The 23,738-nt window shown below is 41.4% G+C and overlaps 1 protein-coding gene across 2 annotated transcripts in view; it reads right to left on the bottom strand.

Moving 5' to 3' along the window:
* The window catches only part of FBN1 (fibrillin 1), a 230,076-nt gene that overhangs the window by 167,486 nt on the left and 38,852 nt on the right, over nucleotides 1-23,738 (bottom strand). For both annotated transcript variants that reach the window (XM_070423353.1, XM_070423361.1), the window contains exons 5-6: nucleotides 21,730-21,825; nucleotides 19,756-19,851 (exon numbers count right to left, since the gene is read on the bottom strand). In XM_070423353.1, coding sequence (XP_070279454.1) covers nucleotides 19,756-19,851; nucleotides 21,730-21,825 — 192 coding nt within the window. The remainder of the gene's footprint in view (nucleotides 1-19,755; nucleotides 19,852-21,729; nucleotides 21,826-23,738) is intronic.

Here is a 23,738-nt window from a genome sequence, read left to right as displayed (position 1 = left end):
TGAAACATCCACCCTTGGTATTTCTCAATCCAACATCTTATTTTAATTTTCTTTTCTTCCTCTCCAGTTTTCTCATTTGCTTTTCAGCCAGCAGCTCCTCCTACCTACCCACACCGTGACGCTGTCAGAGAACATACGGCCACTACGCACGCATCATGGCTAAAAGAGAACACGGAACCTTTTGGGCCATTCGTTCTTGAAAACCTAACAAATGGGACATTTGTACTTCTTGAGGCACATGAAAAGCATCTGTTAAAAGCCTGCAGGCTCCCTGCACCATGAACCATGAAATATATCCCCTGCCCTTTGGAGATCAATCAACCAATCAGTCTCCTTCTCTCTCAGCCTCTCCTTGGAAATTCCACACTGTGGCCCCTCGGAATTTAGCTTTCCAGGCTTCCTGAGGTGCTTCACAGAGCGACACATCCTGCCCCACGTACACTCCACACACTGGCTCCTCCATGGCACTTGGCAAGCTAATGCTCAGCCCGTGGAAGACGGATAACTCTACAGTCAAGGACTGCATGGAGCCTTGGTGAGCAAGCATGGGAAGGCATGGGAAAAAAGAAACAAAAGCTACTTAGACCATTCCAATGAGACCAGACTATGCCAAAAAGCCTCACCCCCAAATTTAAATTTCTTCTGAAAGCCAGATCTCTTTGTGACCAAATGTTTCTCAGGGGAAGAAAATTGATAGCATATTAATTAATCAATGTCACTCCACGCTACCCAGAGCAGTCCCTTTTAATTCTTTTCATTCTTCTGGCCTATTTTCAGCCACAGATAAGCTACAGTCACTATTCTATTCTGTGGAGTTGAGCTGAAGCCAATTATAATTTCATAATCGAGTAGAGCCTATCAGAGGGGCAGGTCACCACCCACTGAGACAGTGAAGAGAGCTGCATGCACAGTGTGGCAGAACAGAGTTGAATGCCAGCTCCAAGTCGGCTGGAGCTTCTGGTCATTAAGTAACTGAGGCAGATTGAGCTCGGAGCCTCGTTACAGCGACGACGCACCAGCAAATCACGGGGTCCACTCTGAACCCAGTCCTGTTGCTAAAAGCGACGGGCTAGATCTGTTGTTAGATCCAGTCTTTTATTCAACAAATATTTATTGAGCATCTACTATGTGTCAGGTATAATGCTAGGCACCTTGACACAACAGGCAAAAGCCCCTGTTCTCACAGAGTTCATGCTCTAGAGAAGACCATTCTCCTACCTAAATCCCCAGGCATTTTTATAAGAGTGAAACTGCACATCTCCTGACATGTACATTTAAAAAAAAAAGACAAAAGAAAACCAATTTTAGCCCTTCCCTAAACAGGCGCTCCAGTGCACCTGTCTAACTTCGCCCTCACAGAAACTGCACCAGAAGGTGTCCAAGGCAGAGCAACCTGGCAGCAGGACATTCATTCAGACATCCAGATTCTTGGTGCCAGCGTGTTCTCTCAGGCTCCTTCAGCACCACATTCTCTTCCAATTCTATTTACAGCTCAATTTCAGCTAAGCTCCCGCATCCATCCGTATATTCACAGTCTGGGGAAAAGCGTTTTATCATACAGCATCTACTTATGATTAAAGACAAGCTATTCAATCAAACAATTTTGCTTAGTCACCTGAAATGTAGAATTTTAAGACTTGATCTAGAGACCGAAAGACATCAAGAATGGCAACAGCCAAGAATTAGCAACCCAACTGAGAACCAAAGGAGAGGAGGAGAGAACAAAATTAGAAATTTAAAAAAATATATAATTAATAATAGCTAAAAGTAATGCTAAAGATGGTTTTAGCCCTAAAGGCCGGGCAAATATTTGTTGGAGAATATGGATACACCACAGTCTGGGCTGAGTTAGAAAACACAGATCTCATTCCTAGACACCTGCCTTAGAAGAGACAAGAGGGTCTTTCCAAGCTCGGTTTCCTTAGCTTGGAAATATATTCCCTCAAGTTGTCTCCAAGGACCAGCTGAGACAGTGTGTATGTCTATAACGTATGGCATAAATGGAAGAGATCATACAGCGTTGGCTTCTCTGGGGTATCAAACTGCACGGAATTCATTGGTGAACAATAACAATATTTGAAGCTGTTCACTGTTTTAAAGGGTCAAGAGGAAAGCTATTCATTCAAAGTAGAGATGGCAGATCACTCATTTCTCATTCGTTATGAGAAACACAAGGAATAAACTGTGCCTAGAAACTATTCATTTATTCATTCATCTACTGAACACATACTACTGAGCTACTATGTGCCCTCTACATGGGAGATAAAAATGGGAGCAAGAAGGATCAGTCCCTTCCCTCATGGAGCAGAGAAGTACTTACAAACTAGCAAAAAACACACACACACAAAAACCCAACACTGATGTGTCATTCTTATATAAAGCCACACCAAGCAGCATGACTTCATGTATTGTGCACAGTGGGCCTCCAACAATATTGGCTGTTTAATTTTCAAAATATATTACAGGCAGTAAGAATTTATCCTTCCAAAGCCCACAAAACCACATGTGCTATTCTAAAACTGACATGCCCAAACACTATGTTGCTAGGTGGTTGTTATTATTGTTCATAAAAACCATTACAAATGTATCTAGTGACTGAGGTGGTGGCCATGGCTTGTCCAAATAGTAAATGATTTATTGATACCAGAATTGCTATTATGACATCCAAAGGCATTCCCGGGAGACAAGTCTGCATGCGTCCACTTGAAAGCATGCATTATCTCAAAATGTTTAATGCCTGAACAAACCATTTTTAGGGTGTACTTGTTTTATGTATTTTAAGGGCAGCTTAGTCACTTCCTTGGAGAAAAGGTAGGGGTCGAAGTCCCTATAGAAACACGAGAGAAAAAGCAGTGTTGATCAACTTAAAACTCAAGATCCCCCTGGTTTTGAAGGGCATTGGAAACCTACAAGAACTCTCCCACCTTAACTGGGTCAGGACTTGGTAGCTCTTTACAGAAGATTCTCATGGACAACCTGAGCTAACAGGTTTCTAATGTGCTGTAAAAAAAAAAGTCTACAGCGTCCTATCACCCCCAGCATGGGTGCCACACACCACTGCCCTCGTCTTGAAGTGCTGCGTGCAGAGCTCCCCACACGCCCTCCTGACCGCTTCTGCAGCCTCAGGTCGCATCACTCTCCCTCATGGTCTGAACTGTCTCGAGTACTTGGATCATCTTAGAACCTTTACACATATTCTTCCTTCTACCTAGACAACTTCCTCTCACTCTTCACACAGCTGGCGACTTCTCTGAGAGAGGCCCCCTGACCAGGGGTGCCCATGTGTCATTAGTCTCTGCCCTCATGCCCTCCACATCCCTTCATTTCCAGCCCACACTGGTACTTGAGTGTTTCTGTGTTTACATGTTTGCTCTCTGCTCCCCCCACTAGCATGTAACTGCAGAAGGTAGGGTAAGTGTGCTCCTATAGCACCGTGCCTGGGAAAGAACAGATGCACAGGGACACACTTACATCTCTTCTTCTCAGAATGATTTCTTTTCAGCCTAACAGCATACCTTTCTTACAGGTGCATCTAATAAAACCCTAATGAGTGAGGTTGGAAATGTCAATATTTTGGCTTTTCTAGCTGTAGTCTTCTATGACCAGCACTTTCAGTCCTTTCTTAGATGTTGCCTCAAGAGTGGCATGTGATTTTCACTTATATGTGGAATCTATAAACCAAAATTAACAAACAGACAAAATTGAACCAGACTCATAGATACAGACTGATGGTTGTCAGAAGGATGAGGGGTTGGGGGACTGTGTGAAAAAGGTGACGGGAGTGAGAAGTACAGCCAGTTGATGTGTTTCTCTCACGTTAATATTTCTCTATGTCTTTCCCTCTCTCTTCCACTCTCTCTAAAAATCAATGGAAAAATATCCTCAGGTGAGGATTAAAATAATAATAAAAATAAAGTACAGCACAGAGAATAGAGTCAATAATATCGTAATAACTGTATGGTGCCAGGTGGGTACTGGAAATATTAGGGGAAACACTTTGTAAAGTATATGATTGTCTAACCACTATTCTGCACACCTGAAACTAATACAAAATAATATTGGATGTAAACTAATTGAAAAATAACATTAAGAAAAAGAAAAGATGAGCCCAGCTGGAGTGGCTCAGTTGGTTGAGCATAGTCCTGTGCACTGAAAGGTTGCTAGTTCGATTGCCAGTCAGGGCACATGCCTGGATTGCAGATTCAATCCCAGGTCTGGGCACATATGAAAGGCAACTTGCAACTGACCAATGTTTCTCTCTCTCTCTCTCTCTCTCTCTCTCTCTCTCTCTCTCCCTAAGCATGAACTCAGGTGAGGATTTTTTAAAAGGATGATAGATAGATATATACATAGATACATAGATAGAAACAGAAAAAAAGAATGTCATGTGGATTCGATAAGTAAAAGCACCTCCCACACACCCATAAACTGCTTGATGCCATCTTTGTAGACTCAAGTTCTCATACCAACCTGGAAGGCTGAATATATACTTTACATAGGTGTTCATTTTATTTTGCCGATTGGTAAGTTTCTGTGATCTCTCAATGATTTTAGAACGCCGCCTTTCTAAAATAGCTGAGTACTTTCTACATTTCACTGCTGGCCTTTTCCGAAGAAACGAGTTCACTACCCCTTCTGTATCTGAATACGTCAGTATATGGAAACAAAAACCGTTTAGTAATCTTTGGCTAGCTGTTGTGACAACCAATGCTTTCCTGGGCTACAGTCACCATGACATTTTATGGAACTGGTTGTCATTCACTCCTTCACTTTCTCCTTTTATTACTATTTGCACCATTGGAGTTTCAGCCTTCATTACAATTGCGACAACTGGGTGTGTCTGAAAGAAAAGCACATGGTTGATATGATGTCCGAAAGGGAATGTTGCACTTAATCTGAATAGGCAGCCCAAAAACTATGTTGTTCCAGTAAAATGACAAGTCCTCTGAGTGGAAAACATAGTCACAATGGGGCCTCTAAGTTTAGGTCTAGTATTGGTGATAGTTGATAGTTTGATAATATTGTTTATGAAATAACACTTCCAACCAAGATTTCTCTCACTTTAATGAGAATGCAAATGTTAATAGCAAGTGTTTATTAAACATGTATTATGTCTGTGCTAGGCCTCATACTAAGTACTTTGTATACTATCTCATGTAATATCCCAACAGTCTCACTAGGTAGGTTTTAGTACCCCCTTGTACAGATAAGGCAACCAATCAGGAACTTCCGAAAGCCCCACAGCCAACATGTGGCAGGACTTTCTTCAGGGTCAAAGTTCTTAACCCGTTTTCTGGGAATTAACAAGCAATTTTAAAAACACAATGTCTCTTAACTAAGAATTTTAATTAAAATGTTCAAATTATTGTCATGTAATACTGACAAATTGGAAGGAGGGACTCTTTTGGTATAAAACTTAGTCTTGAAGATCATTTCCCTATCATTTCCTCTCATTCATAAAAAAACAAAGAATAACAACCTAGGAAATGGGGGAGCCCCGTGCACACTTCAGGTTGGCTCAGTAAAAGGCTGTAATGACTGCTCAGAACCTTGCCTTTTGTTTGGTTTTATGATAGCTATTCGGTTTGGCAGTGTGAAAAAGCATTGCCGAAAGAAATGAAGCCTAAATAAGGTCTGAAAAGAAATGGAACAGACTGACGAGCCTCAGAGGGAAGGGGGGGTGAAGAGTGGGTGGGGAGTGGGTGGGGAGCGGGTAGAGAGAGATGAACCTGGGAACTTATATGCATACTAGAGGCCCGGTGCACAAAAATTTGTGCACTTGGGAGGGATCCCTCAGCCCGGCCTATGCCCTCTTGCAGCCTGGGACCCCTCGGACGATGTCCACCTGCTAGCTTAGGCCCGTTCCCTGGGGGATCGGGCCCAAGCTGGCAGTCAGACATTCCTCTGGCAGCCCGGCAGCCCTCGGGGGATGTCCACTTACCAGCAGGGAACAGACCTAACCTGCAGTTGGACATCCTTAGTGCTGCTGAGGAGGTAGGAGAGGCTCCTGCCACCACCGCTGTGCTGGCAGCCATCAGCCTGGCTTGTGGCTGAGCAGAGCTCCCGCTGTGGGAGCACATTGACCACCAGGGGACAGCTTCTGCATTGAGAATCTGCCCCCTGGTGGTCAGTGTGTGTCATAGTGACCAGTCATTCCCAGTCGTTCTGCTGTTAGGGTCAATTTGCATATTACCCTTTTATTATATAGGATAGAGGCCTGGTGCACGGGTGTGGGCCGGCTGGTTTGCCCTGAAGTGTGTCCCGGATCAGGGTGGGGGTCCTGCTGGTGTGCCTGGCCAACCTGGGTGAGGGGCTGATGGGTGTTTGCAGGCTGGTCACACCCCCTTCAGGGTGGGGGCTCCCACTGGGGTGCCTGGCCAGCCTCGGTGAGGGGCTGATTGCTGTTTGCAGGCTGGTCAAGCACCCCCCCAGTGGGGACCCTCACCCCATGGAGGTTTGGCCAGTCTGAGTGAGGGGCTGAGGGCCATTTTCAGGCTGGCCAAGCCCCTCAGCGACGGAAGCTCCCAGCCTCTCCTTTTTTTATTTATTTTTTATTCTGGGATTTATTTACCTTCTATAATTAAAACTTTGTAGCCTTGAGTGGAGCTCAGAGCCGGCCAGGGTGGGAGGGAAGCTTGGCTTCCTCCATCGCCAGGGGCAACCCAAGCCTCCTGCTCGCTCCAGCTCCATCTGGGGTTTATTTATCTTCTATAATTGAACCTTTGTTGCCTTAAGTGGAGCTCAGAGCTGGCTGTGGCAGGCAGGAAGCTTGGCTTCCTCCATCACTGGGGCAACCAAGCCTCCTGCTTGCTCCAGCCGCGTGGCTGCCGGCCGCCATCTTGGTTGGGTTAATTTGCATATAGTCACTCTGATTGGCTGGTGGGTGTGGCTTAAGGTGTAGCGAAGGTATGGTCAATTTGCATGTTTGTCTTTTATTAGTGTAGATATGCATAGCCCATGGACACAGAGTAGTGTGGTGAAGGCCTGGGAGGGGTAGGGGTGGGGTGAAGGGGGTCAGTGGGGAAAAAAGGAGTGACATTTGTAATACTTTCAACAATAAAGTTAAGTTTTAAAAAAGAAATAGCTCTAATTCCAAATCACACTATTTTTTTAAAAATTAGAGAGTTTTCTATGGTGTTTAAGGGTTATTTCCCTCAAAGAGGGCAATTTAACATACTGCTTTGCAAAACGAGTTTTATGTTATTCAGATAGATAGATAGATAGATAGATAGATAGATAGCTATAGATAGATAGATATAGTTTTATATGCCTCTGCTTTTTATTTTTCCCCTAGTACAAGAAGAAAGTTCTAAAATATTCCCAGCTTTTCAAATTATGCTTGCAAATCATTATACAAAGAATGAATCAAAATTTACACTTGGAGGACCATGGCTTTACCTTTGTTTTTTAAAGTTCACTAGCTTTTAAAGACTATATCACTGGAATCCCTAACAAAATATGAGCTTTTTTTATTGAGATTTTAGGGAAGAAACGATCCCTAAGAGCTAATACATATTTATTATAATTTTTTTTCAATCTGGGTAAAATTTGCCCCCAAACCTGAAAGTCTTCTCTTTCAGTTGAGTGTCCTACATCAGTGAAGATCAGCAGTGTCTCCTACGAAAAGGCAGGCAAGAGGACAAAGGCTCTCCAGGGACAGAAAGAAATGGTCTATTTTATGAATTGCACTATTACAACATTCTTTATTTCCTGAGGAAATAAATGTCCCAACCCATTGTTTACTTATAAAACTCTTCTGAAACAGTTCAGAGAGAAGGGATTGCTGCTGAGGGAATAGGAGAGGAAAGTTGGAGAACATTTCCTTTCATGTGTTCCACAGACTTCACTTCCCACACATTTCAGTTATCAATGTCCACACTCACGTTTCTATATGAAATACAGATGTATGGGTAGGTACTGTTGTTCAGAGCACCTTTTCAGAAAAGATTGTATCAAACAAATATACTAGGTATACTAGTATTTACCATTGAAATACTATCAGCAACCTCAAGATCCCACAGTTAAATTAAGTAAGTCAACAGAGATTTAATAAACAACTCTTCACAGCACTGGGATTGGTATTCAATGCCATAGGAAGGAGCATCATAGTTTTGTTCTTTGGTCTATGAGAAGCACCATAGCCTGGCTGGAGATGTATATATAAATCAGTGCTTTATTAGCCCCCAAACTAGAACTAGATTAGCCACATTTATAATGCCCATATGATGGAGTCTGACAGGCCAAATTTACTTTGCAGAGAAAATACAGAAAAAATATATTCACATGTATCCTACATGATAAAACCCTAATATGCAAATCAACCGAACAGCGGAACGACCAGTCACTATGATGCGCACTGACCACCAGGGGGCAGACGCTCAACACAGGAACTGCCCCCTGGTGGTCAGTGTGCTCCCACAGGGGGAGCACCACTCAGCCATAAGCTCAGCTCATGGCTGGGGAGTGCAGCGGTGGTGGCTGGAGCCTCTCTCGCCTCTACTGTAGCACTAAGGACCCCTCACAGGATTGTCGACTGCTGTCAAGGGGTCCCGGACTACAAGAGGGCACAGGCCGGGCTGAGGAACACCCCCCCCCCCCCCCCAGTGCATGAATGCTGTGCACTGGGCCTCTAGTTTACATATATATTCATATTTGTGTATATATTCATATTTATGTAAATATATATACATATATATGTTTTAAAATTAAGAGGTCATTTGTATTTCATTTGATGAAGAAAATATTTTTTAAGAAAGGTTAAAGTATTATAACTTGCTTATAAGGCTTCCCAAAAGACATGAAAAAGGATTCTACATCATTTTATTAGGATATAAGTATATCAACAAATGTACATTAAGAACATTTTTTGACAAGGTGAATGTGCTCATTCCTTACCTCTTAGGTAACATAATTAAAAACCATTATCCTACCCTAGTTGGTTTGGCTCAGTGGATAGCCAAGTTAGATTCTGGTCAAGGGCACATGCCTGGGTTGAAGGCTTGATCCCCAGTAAGGGGTGTGCAAGAGGCAGCCAATCAGATTCTCTCTCATCATTGATGTTTCTATCTCTCCCTTTCCCTTCCTCTCTGAAATCAATAAAAATATTTTTTTTATAAAAGACTACATTCTTAAAAAAACAACACACAAATAAAACCTTCATCCCCAAAGACAGGGACTGTGTCATCCAATTATCTTAGAATATAATAAAATGCAAGAAAACAAGAAGTCATTAGAGGAATGAAAATACTAAAATGGCTGATGTAATCCTTAAAGTAAATGACAAAGACCAAAATTTGAATAGATGCATTGACCATCAAATAGAAATGTGGGTGGGGTCCAGGCGGCCAGAGGTGGTGATGTCAGTGAAGTTGCATGGAAATTGATGGGCTTTCATGGTGGAGTCCCCTTTGGTCAGGAAAGAACTGAGGAAGGATAAAACTTTAAACCTGACCTTGAAAGTAAAGTAACCAATCTAGAAAAGGGGGCTCTAGCTCTGAGAATATCCAATACTCCTAGTTTTTAATAAGTAGTACCCCCAAAGGGCTGATAAGAATCAGATGGCATACATGCCAACCACATTAAACCACTCAGACTAGGAATTTATCACTACTTAATGAGATAATTCAGCTTACCTTGTTAATACTTTAGAATATTGAAGAACCAAACCCAAGAGAATGGGTGTTACCTACTGCCCTAATTTATGGTCCCATGCATCCTCTTAGGAACACAAAAGGTGAGTGACTACATGATGATCTTCCTCCAAACCCTAGACATTTTGATAAATACTCATCTACAGGTGAGGATCATATATGGATTTAAAATACCTATCTAGAATATGAAGATGTTGTCATGGAGATGTCAAATGACTTTCAAAATGATTGTCAAGATCAGAATCCAGATCTTTAGAATAAGAATGTTAAAGGTGTTGAGGGATAAAGGGAAGGAGGGTAAAATTAATGGATTTGAAAGCGCTGGGTTAAGCTAAGAGAAAACACTTACCTTCCTGCAGGACTCCCGGGAGCTAGTCTGCGAATACACCAGTGCCTCTCCAAGATGAGGACATGGAATAGCGTTTCCAAAATGCTACGGCCATGGAAACTTCATTGCATGGAACCCCCATAGGAGTAATGTTTTACAAAAAGTACTTTGGCACATCATCTGGACCACAAAGTCCCATATATATGTTCAATATACATTCCTAAACCAAAAGCAGCAGACTCTCTAGAGGCCATAACTCCTAGGGAACATAAACACTAAGCATCCTCACGGACTCGCAATCGAGCATGTAAAATCAGGAAGGGTCTCCAGACTGCTATCCACAGGGTAAGCTGAAACAGTTTCAGAAGCAGGCCAGTCCACAATTTATACTTACAAAAGAGAATTTTCCAAATCTCAAAACGCTGCATCATACAGATATTGTGCTGAAGCACCGTTCAGTAGAATAGAGGGGCACTACAGAGAGATCTGAAATTCACCCTCCCTTCTTTGCAGTAAAGCAAGTTGGCATCATGCCCCCTCTTTCTCATAAAAGGTCTCCGACACGCAGAAAGCTGGCAGAGCAGGGACCTCCTGAGGGTGACTGTGTGCTCCCTTTTCCCAGCCAGTTCCAGCCTCTGCACCTTTGCACGCTCTTTTCCCTTCACCTGTACTTCCCCTCACCTATGCTGCCTCACTAAACCTTTGCCATGCTTGGTTACTTAATTATTTCATATATCCATTTCTATCTTTCCAAAAAAAATTATTTCAAGAACCTGATGACAAAAATTACACACTTCTTTTTGTTTCCATGCTAGTGCCTAGCTTAGGGCCCAGCTTTTATGAAATACTTGCTATAATTGTTATATCTAAATAACATGACTACAAGAGATTTTGCTTATCACTTATATTTGAACAAAATTCTATTTCTATGTCCTGAGAAATTAGACTCTCATCTGAGGCCCCTGATTCTGTTTTATTATTATTATTATTATTATTATTATTGGTTTACTTTTAAATAACAATACAGGTTCTGTCTCTAAGACGCTGCTTTCTTAAAAGTTGAAGAAGCTGCAGGAAGAAGGGAAATTGGAGACTTAACTGAGACTTTAGGAGAAGTGCTGATGTTACTAGAAATAAGGTTCCAGAGTGTGCTGTCCAATAGCCACATGTGGCTATTAGCTGGCCCAAATTCATATGTGGCGCAATATATGCAATGGAGTTCAAAGACTTACTATAAAAAAGAATGCAAAACATCTCAATAATTTTCAATACTGAGGATCGATTAAAAAAAGCTTTTGGATATGCTGGATTAAACAAAATATACTATCAAAGTCCATTTTACCTGTTTCTTTTGATGTGTTCATGTGACTACTAGAAAAGTTAAAATTACTTATGTGGCTCACAATACATTTCTACTGAGTGTTGCTCCAGGGTTTTGAGCACCCAAAACTAAAACATGGTCCAGGAAAAAAGAATGGTCCAAATATTAAATGTGGCCACTAACTTATAAAAAAAAACTTTCTTTTTTTTAAAGATCAGGGTGCTAAAAAACAAACAAACAATAAAGTTGAAAACAAACTGTCTTTGAAGATGAAACCATGATACTAAATCTTTGATCAAATTCAATAGCTGCACTCCATTATTGGCTTTGAGAATAGAAGAGGATGTGAAAACGGACATTTCCACCAAGACCACAGATATCACATTCCAAATCAAGTGTGACGCTGCGATCAGAATTTGCAAAGGGGGTGATGACAATCTGATCACAAGGCTCTTAAATCTCATGCACACCAAGAGTATCAAAGTGTCTGAGGTTGCAAAAGATGGGTAGGGGGTACTTGGGCGAGAGCTGAGCTACCACTAGCTCTCTCTCTGAGAAAAGGGGGGGAAGATCACATTATGATGACAAGTCATGAGGGCAGCTTCCAGGAGGCTGCTCAGAACACATGATATATAACCCTGAAGTCTGCAGGACACTGGGGACTGTCTCATGATGGAAACTGGCTGCCCTGCCCACCTGACATGGCTCAGTGGTTGAGCATCGACCTATGAACTAGAAGGTCGTGGTTCGATTCCCAGTCAGGGCACATGCCTGGATTGTGGGCTCGATCCCCAGTGTGGGGTGTGCAGGAGGCAGCTGATCAATGATTCTCATTCTCTCTCTCTCTCTCTCTCTCTCTCTCCCCCCCCTTCCTCTCTAAAATTAATTTTAAAAATATTTTTTTTTTAAAGAAAGAAACTGACTGCCCTGATGCTGACATGGTTCTAGGGAGAGGCTACTACTGTCAAAGTTGGTTTGTACTCCAGAAATTTATTGTGGCAAAAAATGCAAGAGTGTTTTCTGCCAGCTAGTGGTGGCCACTGCAAGGGAAAGCTGGTGTGAACTTAGATCCTTTCTCAGAGGACCGCCTGGAGCAGCAAAGAGGCTTCAAATGGCCAGAGGTACCACTGGACGAAAGAAACTGTAAACAACCAAGAACTTAGATATATTTGCTCACATTAACCCACAGGGAAGAAATTCTGAAAGGGACAAAAAAATTTCATCTACCAACAGAGGAAAAACGAGCCCACGAGAGGGACAGAGTGGGGACAGTGCAACTGCTTTATCACAGCATCCCACCAGTCCTGCGTCTTCATGCCAGGCATGTGCAGCCTCGAGAGGCATGGTAGCGTATGTTCCCTGTGTGCATACAGTGACTCAACTGCGAAAACTGAACGTCTATGTCAACAGATGTGGTTTCTGCAGCTATTCTAGGACAATCAAGTTTATTCAGTGATCCACCACCTGCCGAGTGCTGCCATACCACTTCAGGGGCATGGTAACATTTAGGGCATTCTGCCTTTGCTCTCTGCACACTGGTATTTAGTTTCCATTTAGACTAAACACCAAAAGTGAGGCTCACAGAGGGCTCCAATATACTTTAAGAACAACAGTGTATATTGCTGGTTACCTTTAAGGGAAACAAGATGCCTAGCTCACAGAGCCCTGCCTTCCAAAAGCACTCTGAGAACAGAAGATGGCCTGCGGCATTTACACTAGGAACTTTGGTAACAGCCACCTAAAATTTAACATTATGTAAAATTAGTGTCAGGAATGCAGCTCTATAAAACTCAATGAGAGAGAGAGAGAGAGAGACGCATTTCATTCATTAATTCATTCCAGAAAAAAGCTCCAGGGAAAAAAGCATGAGAAAACCAGGCCCTGATTCTATGAAGCACCCTAGACAGGCCTCTGTGAGAAGGTCACGTTTCTAGCTCCTTTTTATGAGGCAAATGTATCTGAAATGCACGACCTGGTTATGTATTGGGAACATTATATGTTAGTCCTTTCCATTCATTAGATACGATACAATGCAGCTTTTCTGGATTCACAAAATAAATGCTTATCAATTGTTTAAGGATTGTTTTTTTTGATAATTGTTCAATGGAATCATTTAAAAAGGTATCTGTGCAAAATTACCAGTTTTTTATCATCAGGGAAACTAAATTATGATAAAGACAGTTTCTTATATACCAACTGCACATACGAGGATGTAGATTTAAAAAACAACAACAACAACAAAACACACATCTTTTCCACCTCCATTAACACTGCAATTCCAAAAAGGAGGCAAGTATAAGGAAGGAAGGCTTAGTTCCCCTTCCACTGTCTGCTTCTCTGACAGAGACAGAATTATGGCAATACTTTCATTTTTATTCTACTCCACATTTGCCCCATTGTTCTTTTTCTTAAAGCGGTCATTTCAACAATGCTTTCCCTTAGGCTTTAGCCACGGAGAGCCCGCAGAACAGCCAACAGACATTCTTGATTTGGCAACGACCCAATGATTGTCTTCACAGTTTAGACTTGGGTAGGAATTTAACACTGAACGAATGCATCGGAATTTAGAAGGCTCCGTGTCCATGCTTACACTCAGCAGCATGCGTGAGGACTGCCAGATGGAGGAATCAGAGAAAACGTTTTGTTATGCGCATTCATGCTTCCAAAAGGCTTCCTCCTCAGGTTCACAGAAAGTTTGCCATGAAACATTAATCCACTTCCACGTGCTGCAAGAGCCATGCAAGACAATCCTTTTCGCTGCTTTTTAATGAGTCAGTTTTTGACCCCAAACAACTAACGTGCTTGACTATACACTGATGTCATTAGAGCTGACACTATTTTGTTTCTAAAACTCAAATGCCTCCCAGAAAGAGAAAAGGAAAAATGGTCATGTGCTCATTTTAATGTATTGCTGACTCTATAAAGGTAATTCCCCAAAAAGTGGCTCAAAATATGGTTTGAATAGTCCTATATAATAAAAGGCTAATATGCAAATCGACCAAATGCACTGACCACCAGGGGGCAGATGCTCAATGCAGGAGCTGCCCCCTGGTGGTCAGTACTCTCCCACAGGGGGAGCACTGCTCAGCCAGAAGCTGGGCTCACAGCTGGTAAGCGCAGCAGTGGTAGCAGGAGCCTCTCCAGCCTCCGCAGCAGTCGGACATCCCCTGAGGGTTCCTGGACTGAGAGAGAGCACAGGCCAGGCTGAGAGACCCCCTCTCCCTCCAGTGCACCAATTTTGTGCACCGGGCCTCTAGTTGTAATATAACAATAGAACCTTCCATGGTACCTACACTGAATGGCAATATTCATTTTGTATGTCTACATTTAGGAATGTTGGTTCAGTCCTTCAGAGTCCATTTATTTATATACTGTGAACAGACAGGAATCACCCTCTTTCCATGAGTGGATTATCTTTAAAATATCAAAATCAGCTTGGCCGGCTTGACTCAGTGGTTGATTGTTGACCTATGAACCAAGAAGTAACAGTTTGATTCCAAGTCAGGGCACGTGCCTGGGTTGCGGGCTCGATCCCCAGCGTGAAGCCTGTAGGAGGCAGCCCATCAATAATTCTCCCTCATCACTGATGTTTCTATCACTCTCTCCCTCTCTTTTCCTCTCTGAAATCAATAAAAATATATATTTTAAATATATAAAAATCAATAAAATAGAAAAATATTCCAAAACCCTGCATTAGATGCACTTGAGCAATATTCAAGACCCCCCCCCTTTCCTTCGGCTTTAAACTTATTTATCAACAACTTAGTTCAACTCTCTACCCAACTAGCCAAATTTCTTGAAGGGTTTTTAAAAACATATGACTTCCACTTAAAAACTCATCATTCTACATTTCTTCCTCTGTTCCTCAGAAAATTCTCTGCATTACTGATGGCACCTTCCCAGTGAAATCCAACTGTAGCACAGTGATCCCATGCACAGGCTTATGAGCCAAACTGGCTGGGTTCAGCTTTTGATTGCACCACTTACAAGCTGTCTGACCTTGGGCAAGCTATTTGACCTCTGTCTGTCTCTGTTTACACCTCTATAAAATGGGACTCATTATAGGACTTTTCTCATAAAGTTGCTTCAAATCCCCAAAGTACAGCATTCAGCACACTCCCTGGCACACTCTAAGTACCCAGTACGCATCACCTACTATATCAAGGGCCTCTGTGATCTTCATTCTTTCTTGACCCTTTGACGAGTGGAACAATTGCCAAGCGATTTCTTGAACTCCTTCTTGCCTCAAGTTTCTTTAACTTAGTGCCCTCCTGGGTCTCTTGCTTCTCTTTGTGTTTTCTCAGTGTCTTTCTTTTATTATCTTCTTCCTCAAGCTTATTCATCATTATCCCTCCCCACTTCCAAGTTCAGGTCTATCACCCCATCATTCTCCCTTTATTCATTACCTTGAGAAGTTTCATACACTACATGATTCACTGTGTTTAATATAAGAGAATTTAACGAGATTTTAAATGGCTTGCATTCTGAGGCAAGATGGCAAGAGAAAGTGTGATTCCACACAGTCTGTTGACAGTAGCTATGGCAATAAACAACTAGCTCGTTTTATCACTGCCAAAACAGACACTGACTTCATTTCAATACTAATAACAACCGCTGACATACTGTACCACAGAGCTTAAGAAATGGTCAGTTTTACTGGTTACTCAAGACCCAAGCAGAAAGAAGGTAAAAATGGTGGGGGAGGGAGGAAAGAGCAATCAGGAAAACCATACATTTACAGAAAATGTAAATTTACAGAAAATAATTATAAGATGAAGAACAATGAAAGAAACTTAGGATATAAAAGAAGATAAAAGAGATTCTATCTTCGATAGAGAATATAGCAGGGAGTGGGAAATACAAGTGCTCACAAGGGCTAAGAAGCAAGCTAAATAAATGAAGTGGGCAGGATGATAATAGGGAGTGGTGGAGGTTGTGGTAAACCGAAGAATGTAACTAAAGGTATTCACATTCAGAAAAGTAAACATTGCAAGCCAAACAAGTCACAGGCCTTTATTTTTCTTCCTCTAGTGCAGTGATAGGAATTAGTGTCATTGTTACCAGCCCAACGAGGCTGACTAGCCAAGAAATGTTTTAAAAAACATATTTATTTTATTGGCTAAAAGCTGCAAGTAAGACAAATTTACTTTATAATCTGATTGCATTTGCTGAGTGAATTGTTATGATTCATAATTCAAGCGTGCATCCACTGCTCCTTTCCATCACAGACCAAACCACTATGTCCGTGAATTAAGATTCACTTATTGGCTTAAAGTGAGCCAAATCCTTCCCAAGTCATCCCCAAAGGGTACTCCACACTTGTATCGGCTCCCTAAGGCACTTAGAGGTACATAAAAGTTCCAAGATTTCCCAGGGACAAAGCTGCTTATTCTAAGAAGGACTTGTAACTGACATTTTAAGTGTTCCTTTCATGTGCATTACATCAGGACAGGAAGTTGTTTATTTGTTCGTTTATTTGTGTATTGCCACTTGCTTTGGACCAAAACACACCTCCTTTTTCTGCATCCTTGTCAATTGAAAAATAACAGTCTTGTGACCCTAAAAATATCACACTTGTGAAAGATGGGGCTGAATTCAATTAGCCATCAACAGTGTAAACTGTGCTTACAATAAACCCAATGAAAAATACCCAGAATTATCCCAGTGAGCAAACAGCAATTACTTCCAGGAGATACTTATTCGGGTCTGATAATCATATCTCCAGGTTTCCTGGTGCTTTAAAATAAGTCCCGTTCAACATGTATTGGCCGTGTGCCATGCATTACTAGGAATTAAAAAGATGAAACCATAGTTGCTGCTGAAGAGTTTACTCTCTAGTGGGGGAGGTGGACAGGGAAACCCACTTGGGTACCATGGTGATGTCCCTACAAGAGGCATGGAGAGAGAGCTAAGGAAGGATGCAGAAGGAGCACCAGCCCCCGGGAAGGAAGAGAGGAGATTAGTAAAGCCTTCCTGAACGTTCATTTTTAAAAATAAAAAGTCACATCCCAATTAAAACATAATACAACTAGCCTAGGCAGTTTAAACTAGCCTAGGTAATAAATGAGGTCATCAGGACACCACCCAACACAGAAGTCACACAGACACTTCCCTACACTTCCAGATGTATTTGTCCTGACTCTGTCCTACATATTCAGTAATGATTCCTGAAATCACAAATGTACATTTGAGTAAAAAGGATGTATTGCCTCTAATTTTTGTAAAGAGGTAAGCAGATGAGTTTCCCATGAGCAGAAAACAGTGAAAATTCTATTCAGGGAAATACAATTCTAGAATCCAAAAGACCCCCCTCTCCTGTGCACTGAAGGAAATTATACCCATGTATCGCCTCTCCCGTTGAAGGTCTGGGACTGCGCATTCAGGGGTGGAACAGGCAAAAGTAATGATTAAAAAGCCCACCTTCTATCCCCCCATCTCAACTACTGCAAATGCCTGAAAGTCTGCCATTTAGGGATTAATTTTATTTCGATACTGCGAAGACCCCACACCTCAGTGCAAATTTCAGGGGAGGTGACCGAAATGCTCTCCAAAAGTTGGAGAAACCCCTGAGTAATATGCCAGTTTTAATTAGTAGTTTAGTAACGTAACCCATTCATTTCATTTCTTAATCTTGGTAGAAAATCAAGTCTTTAAAGACATAACTGTGGGATGGTTAAACACCACATCCTCTTTATTTTAGATTGGGTTATTATCAATACCAGAACTATGGGCATCAATATCCTTTGCTACAAATTATTAATCACTTTCTTAGATGTAAAATAGCCTACAATTTCATTATGTTAGTGATTTTTTTCTAAAACAAATTGAACCTAGTGTTACCATTGCAGAATTATTTTCACATACCACTTTCTCAATTTACACGTTAACAATTTTAATCTCAACAATTTAAATCCTACAACATCTTCATTGAGTAAATAAGGAGGCCATAGTGATACTACCTAATCAAAATATTTATCTTCATTACTCTGGATACCATTAGACAAATATTAGCTCCAAATCAATAAAAATACATCTGTGCAAGTTGTAAAAAGAAAGGGTTTTAAGAAGGGCTTCCAACATGGTACCAAATGCAACATAAAGGCCAAGAGACCACGATGCATCCATCACACATCAATACCACACAACGGTTTATAAATAGAGATACAATATTTATCCAGTAATCATAGTAATTGACCTAGAGTTACTTGCTAAAATATGTATTGTTGCTTTATCAACAAATAACTCAATTTAAATAAACTCGTAAAAATAGAAACGGAGAACAATTTCTCACATACCACTCTCTGCTCTTTGTTTTAAAATAACATATATTCAATATCTACTACTGAATCTTTACTTTCCATCTTCGAATAAAAAGATCTTTAACAACATTGGATACAAGTGATGATGCAGTTTAAAAGGTTTATGAGTATTTTCCAATGAATACTTTTCATGAGTACAGTATTTTTGTAGTTTTGTATGAAATAAACCCTCTAAACCAGAAGTGGGGAACCTTTTTTCTGCCAAGGGCCATTTGGATATTTATAACATCATTTGTGGGCCATATAGAATTATCAACTTAAAAATTAGCCTGCTGTATTTGGTCTAACATTTAATTAACTCAACCCCTAATGCCATGGCAGAGCCAGACCAGATGATTTCTCAGGCCTTATATGACCCACATGTTCCCCACCTCTGGTCTAAACCTTCACTATAAAACTGGGAACGATAAGAAAATGGCTATGAATGTGGAGACAAAATGATCAAAAATGCCATAGTTCCGAGGATGGGAAGGAGACTCAAGCACATTACACATCTCCACACAGCTGCATTTATAGGCAAAACATTTGTTTTTATTAGGAGCAGGAGTAAGCATTAGGCTTGAACACAGAAAATTCACATTCAAATTAAAGCTTATTATTATGTATGCAACCTTCTCAGATGCCAAAGTGAGGATGGTGACACCCTTCAGCAGGTGCAGAGAGCTGGAAAGCCGCACACTGCCGCGGCGGACGCGCGATATTTCTACAGTGGATTCTGAATGTTGAGCACCTGTGCCACTACAGCCTCTAACAGGTCCTAATAGATCTTTAGGTGTGTTTTTCTTCGTCCTAAATTTTCCCCTTTCTATACAGATGTTCTGTTTAGAACCATTTCTCTACTTTACTAGGATAATAATGAGCTCAATATGGGAAATTCTCCTTCTTTCTACCTTGATGCCAACTGGAACTTATGCTCACTCTGGAGTCCTGAGTCCATTGGAAAGAATAACTGAATGACATAAACAGATTTAGGACCACTGTCTTATCATCCTAGGATCCTTCCCAGTGACAATTTGGAAAGCCCCTCAACATTCGGCCAACGTCATGAAGCAGCAGCACAAATCCAATGTGTATATAAATCAATAACAGCTGTAGCCACCAGAACATCTGTATACCAATTCATTTTTTACAAATTACCTCTTTCACACTGGGGTCCAGTAAAGCCGTAAGTGCACGCACATCGGTTTGGGGCCACACACCTGCCTCCGTTGAGACAGCCACTTTCACAGACAGCTGGAAAACAAGGAGAGAGGAGCTGAGAGGTCTTCTAATGCTAATGAAATAACAATTTCTGCCCCCTGAAAGGACAACAATAAAAAGAAATCTAAATAATCACTGTGGTATGTGTTACTCTACAGTTCTAGCTCCACCATGTCCCTCTGTCAACTCTTAGATAAAACTGCCTGGGTAGGTAAGTTTGTACCTGTGTTAACTCTGGCAGTTTCATTCCAGGAAGCATAGGAGCAATGCTTTCAGTTCTGCATCTAAAATGGTGCTTTATAAAAGGCATCACTGAACTCAAAGATACACAGAACATTTTGAGGGTTGCCAGAAGGGAGGGGGATTTAGGGGGTGGGCTAAAAGGGGGAAGGGATTAAGACATACAAATCGCCAATTATAAAAACAGCCATGGGGATGTAAAGTACAGCAGAGGGAACACAATGAATAACATTGTAATAAGTAGGTATGGTGTCAAATGGGTACTAGACTTATCGGGGGATTCACTTCATAGGTTATATAAATGTCTAATCACTGCTGTACTTGAAACTCAAAGGAAGCCAGAGCTATTGTTATAGTAAATGAGTTAACACATGCAGAATCTGAAATGTGCCTAGCACAGAGTAAGTAACTCAACAGATGAATGATGTTGTTCTGGTTGTTCGTTGTTATCTCACTCCCCTTCCTGGCTCTATTTTGGGCAAAAACATGGTATGCATAAAGATCCTCAAAACCTGGCCCATGACTTCCATTCCATGCAATATCTCCATTCCTATAACTCCCCTTAGCACAGAAGCTCTAGCAACACCAAAGCACCCGCCATGTTCAACAGCCCATGCTCTGTCATGCTCCAGTACTGTGGCCCATGCTGGCCATCTGCCTAGAAGGCCCATCTCCCATCATCTGACAACTGAACTCCTAGCTGACCCTCAAGACTCAGCTGAAGGGTGTCCCACACTGGGGAGGCTGTCCCCCTTTTCTCTCGCCAATTGGAAACAACATGAATAAAAGCTCATCCTTAAGAATTCATCCATGTAATTCATCCATGTAATGAAATTCAGCCATTAAATATATTTTTAAATGTTTAATAACATGGAATATACTTATAATAAAATATTTAGGGAAAAAGTAGTATGAAAAAGTATGCATAGGATAAGATCTCATGTACCAAATATGCATTAAAAGACTAAGGGGATATCTGAAATGATGGGTTATGGATAATTTTATTTTTTATATTTTTGAACTGTTCAAAATTTTTGCAGGATATATATCTTTATCTCGGTGTAATAAAAAAACAAGTTTTTGAAAAGGAATTTTTTTCTTCTAAAAAGCACAAGGACTAATAAAGGAGCAAACACACAATGAACTGTTCGTGAATGAACCAACAAACTGAACGCCATGTGATACCTATTAGAGTAGCAGAATCTAGACTAGGAAATTAAACAGATGCAAATACCATTGATCAAGATAAAGGACACATTTGAGGAGAAATATGAGATTGATTTCTTTATTTGAAATGCTTCTTGAAAATTCAGGTGGACAGGGTCAGTGATCAAATGGAAGGTATACAGCTGGAATAAATAACAATTCTGCACCTGTGGTGGTGACTGTAAACCAAAGGGATAAGGAAAAGTGGGCTGGTGAAGACAAATGAGAGGAAAATGAATCAAACTACCCATTCCCAAGGTTCCTATCAGAAATTTGGTGCTTAGTGTGCTGGGTAAATGACCTGTTCACCAATAAGCCACTGGACGTCTATGAAAATGTCATGTCCCAGGTAATCAAAGAAAATCCATCGGTGCTTATCTCTTTATTCTTTTGGCCTATATATCTGCCTACATGTCCGTCTACATGGATTAACATCTAGAATACTTACAGCTATGGTTTACTTACGTTGTCCACAGTGAGTCCCTATGTATCCTTTCTGGCATATACAGTGATCATCGCTACAGCTACCTCCATTCATACAGCGAATATTACAGTGTTGGACTTGAAAAGGAAAAAGAAAAGAAGAATGCTTTAGTTTAACAATCTAAGTACATAGATTGCAACAGTTCACAGAAGTTGATTTGCAGTGATTTAAAGAGAAAATAAAATGATTTATCAAGATTCATATATATATTCAGAAGTAACCTAATTGGCAATGATAAACATGTTATCGTTTGTATGTATAAAATAATTTACAATGCAATGTAATTGTTTCTTTGATATTTAATCATGCTAAACGACTTCCCTAATTTAGCAGAACTTACCGCTCAATATCACTTCTGTAATTTGTACCAAGAAAGTAGTGTTTTGAGTAACCATATGAGGCAAGATTACCAGGGCAATATTTTTTATTTTAAAAGATGTAGAATTCCAGCGAGGTGCCCAGGAAAACAGTCAGAGTGAGAAAGTCCAAGGAACTTTGTTAAAAGAAGTTTTGGCAACAACAAGAAAGAAGGGGAAAACCCTACAACAGCATTGAGTCACAAGACTCCTGACAATGGAGACCTGCTGGACTCGGCTCAGAAAGAGCTGCTTGCTTCAACTGTAACCTTAAACCAAATAAGACCTGCAGTGTTTGAAATTCATTCTTCATCACATTGTCACCTACAGGAGTGGGGGCTTCAGGGCCCAGGACAGAAAGACCACAGGCAGGCAAGCAGACCTGAGAGAAAGCTGGAGTAAAAGACGCCTATGAGCGTGATGGCAAGTCGTGGGCTCTCGTTTCTCTAGAGTTTAGGCTGTCTCTGTTGCAATCATGCGGGCATGCTAAGAACTCTTTCAAAATCCAAGGCTGTTCCTTAGGCCTCCAGAACAGTAACTACTCTACTTGGAAAAGACTGAGGCTTGCTTGAATCCATCATCCATCCTCGGTGACACATCCCTATACAAGGAGGCCAGGCCAGGCATGGGAAGTCTGCCTTACTCTGCCCTGTCCTCCAAGTGGTGGGAGTAAATTTCTAGAGAAAAAGGCTCAACAGTTTTACATCGATAAACCTCAGAGGGAAGGTAGGGGAGGGTGGGGGTAAGGGGGAGAGATCAACCAAAGGACTTATATGCATGCATATAAGCATAACCAATGGATACAGACACCAGGGGGGTGAAGGCATGAGTGGGGGTTGGGGGAGCCAAAGGGGGATAAGGACACATATGTAATACCTTAATCAATAAAGAAAATTTTAAAAAATCATTACATTAAAGAATTTTAACAAGGGAGGCGGGAAAGAAGAGAATCCTTCTTCTGTGCAAGAGCAGACATCAGGGACTATGCACCTTCTTCTGCTCAGTCTTCCTGGAGCATGGAAGCCAAATCTCCTCCCAGGAGCAGAGAGAAGGCTCCAGTAGCCTTGTGAGGATTAAAACGCAGCTGCTGACTCCAGGAGAAAGGACCATTTCATCAGGAGCTACACAAATCTCAGCATGACAACAGGGAAAGGAAGGGGCCAGAACTCAACACTTCCTATGCCCTCACAGAGCACCAAAGAGTGAAGTCACATTGAAAGTGACGCACCCTTGCAAGAACATGTCACACACTGACTGAAACACCATCAAAGGCTCACTCTCTCTACTGTATGAAGAACAACCTCCATCTCTCAACATCAAAGCCCTCCTCAGGAAGGCCCCATGCGCCTTTCAGGCTCCTTTGCAAACTCCTAATATGTCCTATGACTCAGTCCCCAATCTCCACATCAGTCATTCATTCACTCAACAAATATTCCCGAGTGCCTACTATATACCGCACAAAATGCCAGGCACTTTGTCTGCACTGGTCTCTTCATGGACTCTCCTCTTTAACCTGTCTCTCTGTCTCTTGAGCCTAACTTTCCACCCCCAAACAGAAAGCATACACAGTTCTCACAAAATCTGAAATCCCACCTATCTCCAATACCCACTGCAAACATCTCTTTTCTCCTATG

This window comes from Myotis yumanensis, unplaced genomic scaffold (genome assembly GCF_028538775.1).
Source record: "Myotis yumanensis isolate MYYU_CA2020_CCGP unplaced genomic scaffold, mMyoYum1.0.hap1 SCAF_1, whole genome shotgun sequence".
Taxonomy (NCBI): domain Eukaryota; kingdom Metazoa; phylum Chordata; class Mammalia; order Chiroptera; family Vespertilionidae; genus Myotis; species Myotis yumanensis.
This window is presented reverse-complemented; position numbering and strand designations above follow the sequence as displayed.